The following is a 12,293-nucleotide window of genomic DNA, read 5'->3' on the forward strand; positions in this document are numbered from 1 at the left end:
GCTGCTACATCACACATAGGCATGACCAGGGACATCAAATTTATTGCAGTACCTGGCACCAGCTTTCAGAAATAGCAAAATGAGAAGACATTAAGAGATCTGGATTTTCTCTATGTTTTGAACAGGTTTCTGCAATTCAGTTGCAACCAACCAACCAACCAGTAAAGTAGTATTAGACTTTACTCACACAACTCCTATCTATGCTGCGTGGTTCTGTGAAATGAAATAAATACTTCCATCTCCAGGAAGTATTCTAGCTTGAGCTGTGAGTATCAGGCAGCTAAGAACTTTTGGAAGGAGCAGCATCTGTTCCAATACTCTGCAAATGCAAATCTACTCAGAGGCAACACCTTCTGACATAAAGGGAGAAATTCTACTTACCAATTGTAATATGGTCAAGTATCGTTTCCACCACAGGTATTTCTGAAATTTAGGGCCACAGGCAGCTAATCCATAATACATGTACATTATGACATGAATAAATGCATTCATCTGAGCTCCAAAAAAAGCTGTCCAGGAACAGAAGGGAAAATTGCCATGTAATTTAAAAAAAAAGAAAAAAAAAAGAAAAAAAAAAAAAGAGAGAAGTCTTTTCTAAGATTATTCATGTGATAGTAAAAATTACAAAGTGTAGGACATGCTGGGATTCCATCCATGAAATATTCAGTAGTATAGCATAGACCTGACTGCCAACATGTGCTGACACAAATAGCTGTTCACACAAGTAGTATGTCACATCTTTCATGGAAAAGCTTATGTAAAAGCTTTTCATAAAATTTTTGTTGAATAGACATAAATCACATGGATTCCACATTAGTTATTGTAGCATAACTGCAATTGTTTTGCTAAAGGATCATTAAAAGCTGTATTTAACAATGTAAAGTATAAACTATTAGGTTCTGAGCTTAAATCTTCTAAACTGTATTTGAATGCACAAGGTCCCCTTCTCAGCAAGAAGTCGAGAAACTCATGTGGAAGTCTGATTAAATAGGCCAAAAAAAAAAGATACAAAGCAAAATTTCACTTATGGTTATAAGATGTTTAAATTGCTCATCTTTGGTTTACTTATGACTTAAAATATTCGGCATTCTTAAATATATAAACCTAGAGTATAACTTTTGCCAGAATAATCCATGCTGGACATGAAGACAACAGTTCTTATTTGCATTAAAATCCCTTTGCTTTGTCAAGATTAGGAGCCATTTAACAGAAACAAATTATACCTTGTTAAGGTACTCTTACAGTGCCAGAGAGGCTCAAAAAAGCTCTAATGTATAAGATTAGGCCAATACAGACAATAGCTGCTGACATCAAACAGCTCAGATGTCCATGTGGTCTAGACCCAGTTAGTTATAATAGGGTCTAGTTTATAATAGATCTGTCTATGTAAGCAATGTGCTATCAACTAGAAAACAGAAGAACATAGATCTAGTCACGTTTATGCAGTAGTGCTACATAAATGCAGAAGACCAACTGTTGCTTCTCCTTTTGCAGGGGCTAGAAACTAAGAGACAGTGCAAGGACACCAAAACTTGAAATAAATTTGGAAATAGTTGCAACTGTTATATTGAAAATTACTGATACTTAGCACGAAAAGTCTGAAAAGGCAACAAGGAAGAGAGCATTTTGTGATATCCAGGGAATTTCTAAGACAACAAGTATGCATTCAGTCTCCAATAAATGTATTTTATGGGTGCAGTAGCCAATAAAGATCATGAAATGTCTGGCTGAGTATCTGCATCCTGCAGATTACTTGGGAGAAATTCAAGGATAGTCACAGATACTCATTTTACAAGATATCTATAGTATATCTGAGAGCATAAAACTCCCATGCATTAAGTATTAGTGTGGTTTGACAAAAAAAACCCCAAAATATTAGTTTGGTGTGCTGTTTACTATATGTTATTTTCAGTGTCTTAAGCCTACTAAGCGCATTACAAACAAACAGGGTACTTTCCCTGAACCCTCAGTTCTGTAGAGCTTCTAATTTGCAAGAGACAAGACAAAACAACAGGTACAGACGTACAATGAATGCAAGGGAGGATGTAGCAAGTACAATGGAATAAAATTCTTTGACAGGGGCTTTAGCAAATAAAAAAAAAAAAAGGCTGATAATGAATTATAGACTTGTGTCATTACAAACAGGTTTCAAAAGTTAATTGACAGATTTACTGGCTCATCTTCAAGGGAAGGTTTCAGAATTTTATACATGCTTTTTTATATAAAAAAAAGCAAACCCCAAACTCAGATACAATGCCAAAATAATGTCTCCATTAACTTTATTACATTTGTACACAGATTGTGGCCTGTAATTAGATTTTGCAGTTCTCTGTATCTGCAAAAATTAAAGTTAGGCAAGGCACGTTCATCTTTCTATTTCATACAGAACAAGGATAATTTTGAAGACAGAACTTCAGGCCCGCAATTGGTGTCCATGAGGAAAAAAAACAGTTTTGCAATTCATTAGATTACTGCCCTGTTATCTTTTCCTCCCCCACGTTTCCCACAGAGGGAAAACTGTACATACTAAAGATACTGCGCTGCTTCAGTGCTATTTAAAGTCTTGTATATTATGTGTTAAAATTATGAAATTTTTTTTCCCTGTCTCTCCCAAACAATAACAACTCTCTTCTGTCCAGTCAAAAGGGTATGGGAGGAAGGGAACTCACCTTGTCCACCTGCAACCCACTTAATACCAATCCACCACAAGGTGAACATGGTGAAATGGTGATAGACATGAAGGAAACTAATTTGGTTAAATTTCTTCCTCAGGATGAAGAATACTGTATCCAAATATTCAATTCCTTTAGAGACATAATACCACCATAAAGCAGCAGCTATCTGCAATGAAAAAAGAGACAAAACAGAAGTTTTAGTGATTCTAAGCTGAATGGAATAAAGTTCTCTCCACCTTCTCTATTGCAAGAGAAGGATACATCTTCCTTCCCCAAATCCTGGTAAATGTTGAGGTGGAGTCATCAAACACCTAATGGTATGAGAACAAAAACTATACTCCATCCATCTATTCTGGACACGGAAGTATTATTCTGAGTCTACTGCTCACAAATCACAACTGTAAAAAGAACTAACATAATTAAAAGCTTTGTCATCTCTTTTACCAGTTCATGAGTTAAACATAGGGAGTTTGCGTCCTCATTCTCTATCCTAAGCTTTGCGGGAGAAGACTACCACAGGGCTTCCCATGCTAACGAGGCAATGGCACTGTGATATGGTCAGAAAACAAGGCAGAAACATGATGATAAAATGAAGTTGCAAAAGTTGAAACCTTATATACAATTCTTTCAGTACCGTAAGTATATGGGTGGGATGATACCAAATCACTCTTACAAGCTAGGTGCAGTACAGATTTCATGTCCCTTAGAGCAATATGCTCCTCAGCTTCTTCTGGTCTGCGCAGTAACTCCCTCTGGAAAGCATCATTCTCCAAGTGGCTCTGTGCCATTCAGGGAATAGATGAAATGAGACCATGGGAGCCACACAAGCTGCGGAGATATAACCCATCTCCCCAGCGTGCAGTGCTACACACCCAGAATTCCTCTTCTAATCCATGAATCACAGTGAATCTTGCCCAAGATGCAACATAAACATGGCTTCCTGCTAAAATCAGGATACTGTTGTACCAAGTAAAGCCCAGAAGCTCTGCGTAGCAATTTGCTAATCCCATGATACGGGGGTATGGTGGTGGTGGGGACTCCCTTCCAAGTCCCAAAGCACAGCAACAAGTCTAGTTCCTGGCATTGTAAGTCAACTAGCTTGTTATGCAAGGGTGGGACCAGAACATATCCCAGATGGTGACTCACAGAGAATGTTAAAAAAAAAAAAAAAAAAAAAAAAAAAAAAATTTGGAAATGGCATCACCAGCAAGGAGAGGAGGCAATGTCACAACACACCTATTTGTAAGAAGTTCACCTGGTCTTTCAGGACTCATCTGACAACAAATTAGACTTCCTTACCTTAACATGGTGTGAAATAAGCCCACCACCCCATCAGTTCCCCAGGGGAGACAGAAGGGAAAAAGTTAAGACAGCTTCCCTTGCCAAATACACACATACCACTAGGCAAGAGAGAAAGGAGAATCAGACTGAGCGGTACAGAGTTACGCTACAGCCTCGCATTTTTTCCTCCACCTCTCCAAACTAGCAGGAAAGGAATGTATCTCTCCTCAGAGTAAGTTTGTCACAGCCATAATTGGACTGCTGAGCATTTCAGAAGAGATTACAGCAGAAGCCAAAAAGCAGCACAGGAACAGAAAAGTGCTGCAGATCTGCATTGCAGACTCCGCAGTTTCCCAAAGGGACTGCACAGCTTACTGTTGCCAAACTGCAGGCTTCTATGTATCCACTAATGAATACCCTTCTCATTCTCTGGACATGATTTAGCCTGCTCAGGTCTCAGGAAAAGGAGGCAGATTTTGTTATTTTTTTTATATAAAAAGATGATAATATCTGTCAAAATTGGAGAAAGGCTTAATGAGAGAAAAATGACTCCCACAGATCTTGGAGTTCCCAAACACACAGGCAAGCTGCAAGGAATATATATATATATATATATATATATATATATATATATATATATATATATATTGCTCAATATCCAGTGCAGTTCTGCCTCTGGGACAGGCAGCCAGTTGTTTAATGACACCCACATCAAGGCTTTGTCTCATATCCATGGATTAGCATAACAGTCCAGCATCTTTTATAGATCTTTGCTAAAGCTGCATCTCCTAAATAAAGATAAGCATCTTTTAATCTCATGAGTTACAATAAACACTTATAAAATGACAAGCCAGCACAATACTCAAGCTCTTTGGAGGTCCTTCCTTCTGAGAAACTTTTAAAGAATCAATAGGTCAGTCACAAGCAAACTGCCATAAAATCTTTTATAAAGCCAATGTGCATTTTGTTAAAGAAACAGTGGAACAGTAAGCCAAATAGCCAAGAAGCAAATAGTCAATTTACTGTATGACACAGAGCAAAATTTAAGTGAAGAAAAATCAAACAAAAACCCCTTATGTTTTATGCTCAAGATGCCATACATTCACCATATGCTCCTAGACAAGCCATTTAACATACCTCATTTTTCTTCTTTTGAATTCCACCTGTCTTTCACAGAAAGCAATTACAGCCCATGTATCAAAATCAGCTGAACTTTTGATCAAAATGCTTCCCATCACTTAAGGACAAAAATAGCCTCCATTTCTTTGCAGGATTACACTTGCTTGTTTTTGTGTTCCTGTAGATTTTTTTGCCTGACAGCTCTTCTGGTCTCTTCATATCATAAAATTTTACTGCCATTTATTCTCAAACCTGATAGGTTTCATGTACTGATGATCTGTTTCAGTGCTCCCAATGACTTATGCAGACGTTTTGATCATTAGCTTATAGATGTAGAAAGAAGTAGAAAATACACTGATATGTAAGCTATGTCTCAGATACCTATGACTACTATTAAACTTCTTCCGCAAAGCATCAGAAGTTAGGACATAACCTGTAGCCTTTCTTTGGACACAGCATGAAAGGAAGATTGAGCTTAGAAGAAAATACGCATTAAAAAGGCATACTCCTGAAATGAGTAATACTAGTCACAACCATACCTTTTCTGGCAATTTTCATATGCACCAATCTAAGTCTGTTAAAACAGCAGATGGCACAGAAAGATTACATTACAGCCTAGGATTAAGGGGGTCAACAAGAGGTCCAATCCTATCACCTCTGCCTCCTGCAAGGCTTTTGAATAGAGGGCTGTTTTAACATGGGACTCCGTTCCTGCACCCTCCTCCCTCATTTCAGGTTGGGGACAGTTATCTATTAAGGGGTTTGAAGGGACAGCTACTTCTTAGAAGGTAACAGTAACGTGAAAAATTAAAGTGGCTTTTAAAGAGAACTCTTTTCCCAGCTTCAGTTACAGAACCATAGTTTACAGGACCATGAAGTCTGTTTGTTACATTAAACTTCTGTGAAAAGGGAATTCGAAGTAAATGATTATTATATTTATTTCATAAAAGGAAGCTACTCAAGCTCCAGACATAAATACAAGCAAATACAGATTATGATTACAATACAGAAGACAGCCAAAGCTCAGCTTTATGATTACAAATAGCACACTTAAAACTAAGAACTAATGTACACAGCTCCAGATTCCTAATTCTCAGATCTTCAGAAATGCTAATAAAATAGATGAACCTTGACCTGGGAAATAAGGACACACAAATGTAAGCAGAGGGGGAAGGTGACTACTCACAGACACTGACATATCTTAAGTTAGACAGCGTTAGGAAATTGTTCACTCCAAATACTGGAGCTTCCACTCCAAATACTGGAGCTTCCAAAGTAGTACTACAAAGCATGGAGTTAACACCTCAGACCTTTGCATTTATTATTTTGACTCCTAAGCTATAACAAAAAACGTTCTTCCAAGGAAGCTGCAGCTCCTTCAAAATCCTTTCTTGGGGATTTCTTTAACCTTTTCTCTCTTGTCTAATATAAACACATTTTATATTTTTATATAACCAATTACAAAACACACTCAACTTCCTGCCAGCAGTCAGTAAGGTGGCCACCTACTACACACAGAAATCCTTTAGAAAGGAGTTTATTTCTGCAATTGTGGAATCTAATTTCCATCCCTGCTTGGTCCAGTCATCCATTGCCTCTTGTACAACAACCACCAGGGCAGACTGGATGAGATTAACAGGTGTGGGTAGGTTTGAAACAGTAAGGAGGAAGACAAACTTCTTCATACTATGTATAAACTACCTACAGAATTAATTGTCATAAAAGCCAGAAGCTTGGTAAAGCTGAAGAAAACATACAAATTCATGGAAGAATATTCCCTTAGAAACTGGCAAAACAAAGAGGCTAGGCCTCACTTAAGAGGTCTGTGAGCTACTGACCGCTAGTGTTGTGAGACTATACAGGGGAAGTGCTACCACATGCCTTTACACTGTTCCCTTGAAATCACCATTGGCTTACTGTCTTGACACACGATGTGGGCCAGTGAGGAAAGTTGTTCTCTAGCATCCAGGATAGCCACACCTTTTTTTGGGACTGTTTACCAGCAATATGTACTCCCTCAAGGAACAAAGGATGGTTTCTTGACCCCTCATTTGGAGCAAGAGCTTTGGTCAAAAGCAGCCACTACATGGCAACATCATAGTGGCACATTCCCAACAAGATAGAAACAGAGGTCATACCAGTGCTTCTATGTTGCCGTTTAGACAACCATCTGCAATTAGCGTCACATTTCTCAATATTTGTTCCAGCTTTCTAAGCCCCACAATAGCCATATATGAAATTGTTGCTTTTCAGAGCATGTTCCATAATGCTTTCTGGGCTCAGTGCTGTTTCCATTTGAGTTAGTCCAGTCTCCTTTATCTGACTTATACAGGACTTAATCATTCTCTTACAAGTAAAGTTAGTGCATTTGTGATTAATTCTATTACTGCAGTGCAGCATTCCTCTTCAGAGAAAACCCAGTGCCAACAGATATTGGATATTTAGTATCTAGATCTATTAAAAGGGTGTGAGAGATGTGCTATAAGGTTTATCAATTCTAAACTCAAACCTGCAAAGAAGCTCACATTTACTTACATTTTAAAACTGCTTTTGCAGGTTTATACTAAGAAAAATGATGGTGAAAGGCATCTTCATGAGGTTTGGGGTTATTTTTGTCCTGCAGTGTCAAAAACCAAAACTATACCTTCTAAATGCAGAGGATGATCCACTGTAAAGCAGGCCAGAAACGTATCACAGACTCTTTAGTTAGACAAAGTACACTTATGGACAGCAGAGTTTTCTGCTTTTGACTTATTTACCTAAATTGACAATTCATTCAAAAGAACTACCAGATAATGACCAAGATAAGGATCTTGACTGGTAACATACTATACAGGTGTTGCAATAACTCCAGAGAAGTTTTTCAATCTTCCGAGCTTCATCAACTGTCTCAGTTGCAAACTGAACGTTACAACTTAAAACTTTAGAATTTAGGCAAATTCATAACTTTGCAAAAAAAATCAAAAAGTCAGGAAATCCAAAGAGTAGATATTGCTAGAGTAGCGTTTCTTTTCTGGACATATTATTTAATAAATACATTGTGCACATGATTTTGCCTTTATTTCATTATATAACGACGCTTCGTTTGGCATAATGAACTAAACAGAAGATAATTCTTTTGAGCAGGTCTGATCCCTCCACAGCTTCCCACAAACACGTGCACCTAAAAGTGAGGCTATGAAACAGAATTTTTGTGTACTAAAAGTCATTACCTCTTGTACTTAGCTAATATAAAAATTCCTTCAATACATGCCATATCAGTCCTCAATGTCATCCAGCTGAGTACAAGGGTACCCTATTTTGCTTAGCTATTAAAAAAATCCTGTCAAGCATTTGTTATACTTGTCTAGATTTTGTTTTTAAACAAATTTAACAGTATTTCAGCAACTGAAATAGCGAGTGCACAGTATTGTCAAAGGTGAAAGATGGGTAACTGCCATAAAGCCAATAAAAATCTACACAGAGCTGTTCTACAATATTAGCCATTATACATAAGGTGTAAGACTCAGAACTGTCCTTCTCACTACCACCCCTGCCATGTGCACAAGCTTTTAAGTAATACTACCCACGAACAGCCATCTTGTAGACAGACATTTTTTAAAATGTGTTATTAAATATTAAATGTATTTATATTATAACACACTTTTATTACATTTTCAGGAACATGTTCTAATCTGTAGGCGAAACTTGCAAGAACAGCCAAGAGAATCTCAAGTGTCAGCTCTGCCAGAAGATAAGACTTAGCACATGAGCTAATCAACACTGTTATGGAAACTAACAAGCATCTGCACTTTGATTTTAATTTGAATACTTTCCAAAAAACACACATTTGAAATGTAAGTTTCTACAATGAAATGTACCAATAGTACATTTGCCAGAAGCCAGCAAGACCTCATGAAGCCAAACATGGGTAAAGGAGACAAAAAGTTGCCTCACCAGTATGAGTGAAGTGCAACCACAGTATATGCTGACAAATATTACTTGCTTTGATCTAGCTAGAACACTACACCTTTACTGCGGTTATCCTGGTATCAAACTTTAGCAATGTCTAGGAACCAAAGTATGTATACAAAGTTTATCCTGGATCGTACAACCACAAATGAAGCCAAGGATGGTATCTTTAAGACTACCTGTAATTGTAGCAGTCAGATGGAAGTTAATGCAAATACACTGATACATTTTGATTAAACTTGTTAAGCGCAACGTAGTCAAACCTGAAGTAGTCTGTGAGAACATAACGGATACAGTCATGGCTGACAGCAGAACTTTGGAAACACTATTTTCAGATGAGACTTAAACCATCATGTAGTGCTATATATTATACACATTCATATACAAATACAAAAAAGAAATACTCACCCTAACTTCATAAACATTATCTGAATAATCCACAGTCTGGCAGACATAGCTGTACCCTCGAGCTCTTGATGACAAAAACAGCTGAAAATATTAAAGTCATACATGAGGGGAAAGACGCTACATAAAACATGTTCATAACAACTATCAGCAAATCTCTTGCTTCATGAAACTTACCTGAACAGAAATATTTTTTAAAATCCGTATCAGTCCTGAGAATACGACTGAATAAAGCCAGTATTTAATTCTAACAACCTGTTGTTACAGAGTACCTTTTTTTTCCTTGTAAATTAAAAAACCACTCATTTTCCCCTGCATGTTTCATCCCAGATACTTAGAGCCCTGTACACATTAGTAAGAATTCCAGTATGACTTTAAGCTATTCAAAGATGAGTGTTCCCTCTGACAGCTCTAGCTTCAGAAACAAAAAATAACTAATTGCTTTTACTATGAATGACAGAAATGCTATTCCTACAATGAATTTGAGAGACAGGGCTTAGATAAAGTGGGTCTACTATTCTTAAAACAGTATACCAATCAAAAAACCCTGAACAGCCAATGCTGAGCACCCATAAAACATACTGAGAGAAACAGAATGAAGAAAAGTTCCCAATTGTGTGCCAACAGAAATGGCCAAAAGTACATGAAGTGTTCCGATAGGGCCAATTCAAAATAAGGCACATTACAATAACTTGAACAGAAGAAGATAAACTTGACATTTGAGCAAGTTCCCGTTGGAAAGAAGAACACTTGCCTAGAGCTGTACAAGGTTCAAGTAATACTTCTAACCTTGACATTCGTAAATGTTATGATCCAAAATTGTTTAAAGACAGGTAATCCCACCCTGTTAAGGATCAAACAAGACAGTAGTGGAGCAGACAAATTGTGAGTTCAAAAGTAAAGAAGGGTAATACAAAAAGATAGCCAAAATAAACATGGGTAGGCACTGACTATTCTTACCGCTAACCTGACTTCCACCTTATTTAGAGTGAACTCAAATTTACTGCAGTATCTCATCTTGCACACAGCACTAGGAGTGCAGTCAGATGCAGAGACAAGTGTTATCCAGATAAAACCAACTCACAAAACCTTGTAAAACTCTAGACTTACATGCTGCACATGTCTGTTAAAGTAGGGAAGTGAAAGAACTGTACACAGAAATGATCCTAAGAAAGAAATTGAACTACTTCTGCATCATTCAAGTCCATTTACAAACTGCTGTAACACACTACTCTCCAGCATGGTCCTATACAGATACAAGCACATTTGATAATATCAAAGAGCAGGAAAACAGTTTAGTCTGCACTGTTAACAGAAACTAACTGCTACTGTGACCTAATGGGTAATTTGACCAAGGTTCACTTGGCAAAAGGCAGTAAATTGACTTCATCAGACTGCCTCAAAGTAGAATAAGAAATTCAAGATTTTGTGGCAAAATAGGGGCTAGGCATCTGGGAATTCTGAATGTTCTAAGCAAAATTTGCTCCTAATTTGTATCTGAATCTGAGTCCAACATATGGCGGTCTTGGACTAGACAACCTAGCACTGCTTTATGGACTTACATTTTTTAACATAAGTTATCACAGATGAACAATACAGCTTGCCATCAGGGTGATTATTAAAGTAACATTTAAAGGCATTTCACATTCAAATTCTGTCCTCAGCAATACCTGGAAGCTTTATAGTCATTCACAAAACACAAACTGTGTATCATTTTACTCATAACAATTACATTACTCGTGTGAATTACAACAGTGGCACACTGGTACTGTAAACCTCAAGCAGACTGAAGCAGAAGTTGCCTGGTTAAAGGGAGCAATTGAAACTTGAACGCCTTCCCCCTATCAGTCTCTAAGATCAAGAAAAGATACATAGCAGGAAACTAGAACCTCAGCCCGTGTCTGAAATGATGAGCTGTCAGCCTACCAGCAGCAAGTGCATCCTTCCAGTCCCATTCGTTTTTATGCTGATTCAGTGATTTGGAAATTCCGTACAAAGACATGTATTATACTATAAGGAACACAGGCTTGAAAGTTAATTGACCACAAGTCTGGTATAATTCAATTTATAGATAAAAGAAAGCAATTTAAAAGAATAAGCAAAAAAAAAAAAAAAGACAGACAGACATGGCAAAACCACCGCAGAATTCATTTCAGAGGATTTTCAGTTTTAATCTGACAAGATGATTGGATTTCATCCATTCACACAACTATCCCTGGATGTCAAGTATTAAATTCTGTTGTGCCTGTAGTATTTTATTACTCAGTTGAATAGTGCAAGGAAACAATTTAGACAAAATGATGACAGAATTGCGATGGCTAAAATTTTACCAAGTCTTAAAAAAGGCTGAAATTAGTTAATGATTTTATTACAATGCTCTGGGGAGGGGTCAATATACAGATCATCATCAGATATGCCATGCTTTCCTGGAAAAATTACAGAACAGACCAGCCAGAAAAAGAATCCTGTAATGTTGCAATTTTAACTGCTCTGTTCATTTACTTCTTTCTGGATATGTATTTTGCAAATTTATGATTCGAGGTCTTCCAGGAAGAAGACTCTCAATCCAGATGAGCAAAATCACAGCAGCATAAAGTACTCCTTAACATCAGCTATATTCTGGACAGCTATCCTTGAATAATGATTAGCAAACTGTTAAGTAATCCCACTCAGCTACTGATAAAGAGCTGATCCACTGCATTGTTACTAGTCATTTCCTCTGTACAGAAAATCTAACAAAGGAGAAATGCAGCAACACTGAAATTTATTTAAATTAACACTTTCAGAACATTGCAAACCAATTATTAGGAGACTGTATCATTTTTATTTAAAGATACAGTTCATTTTTATTCTAAAAGATAA

The 12,293-nt window shown here is 37.2% G+C and overlaps 1 protein-coding gene across 1 annotated transcript in view; it reads right to left on the minus strand.

Annotated features, from left to right (window-relative positions):
- Positions 1 to 12,293, minus strand: part of ELOVL4 (ELOVL fatty acid elongase 4) — a 35,455-nt gene that overhangs the window by 4,964 nt on the left and 18,198 nt on the right. Inside the window, exons 3-5 of the mRNA XM_074895953.1 lie at positions 9,435 to 9,515; positions 2,670 to 2,841; positions 382 to 509 (exon numbers count right to left, since the gene is read on the minus strand). Of these exons, the coding sequence (XP_074752054.1) occupies positions 382 to 509; positions 2,670 to 2,841; positions 9,435 to 9,515 (381 nt within the window). The remainder of the gene's footprint in view (positions 1 to 381; positions 510 to 2,669; positions 2,842 to 9,434; positions 9,516 to 12,293) is intronic.

This window comes from Athene noctua, chromosome 1 (assembly GCF_965140245.1).
Source record: "Athene noctua chromosome 1, bAthNoc1.hap1.1, whole genome shotgun sequence".
NCBI classification, from domain to species: domain Eukaryota; kingdom Metazoa; phylum Chordata; class Aves; order Strigiformes; family Strigidae; genus Athene; species Athene noctua.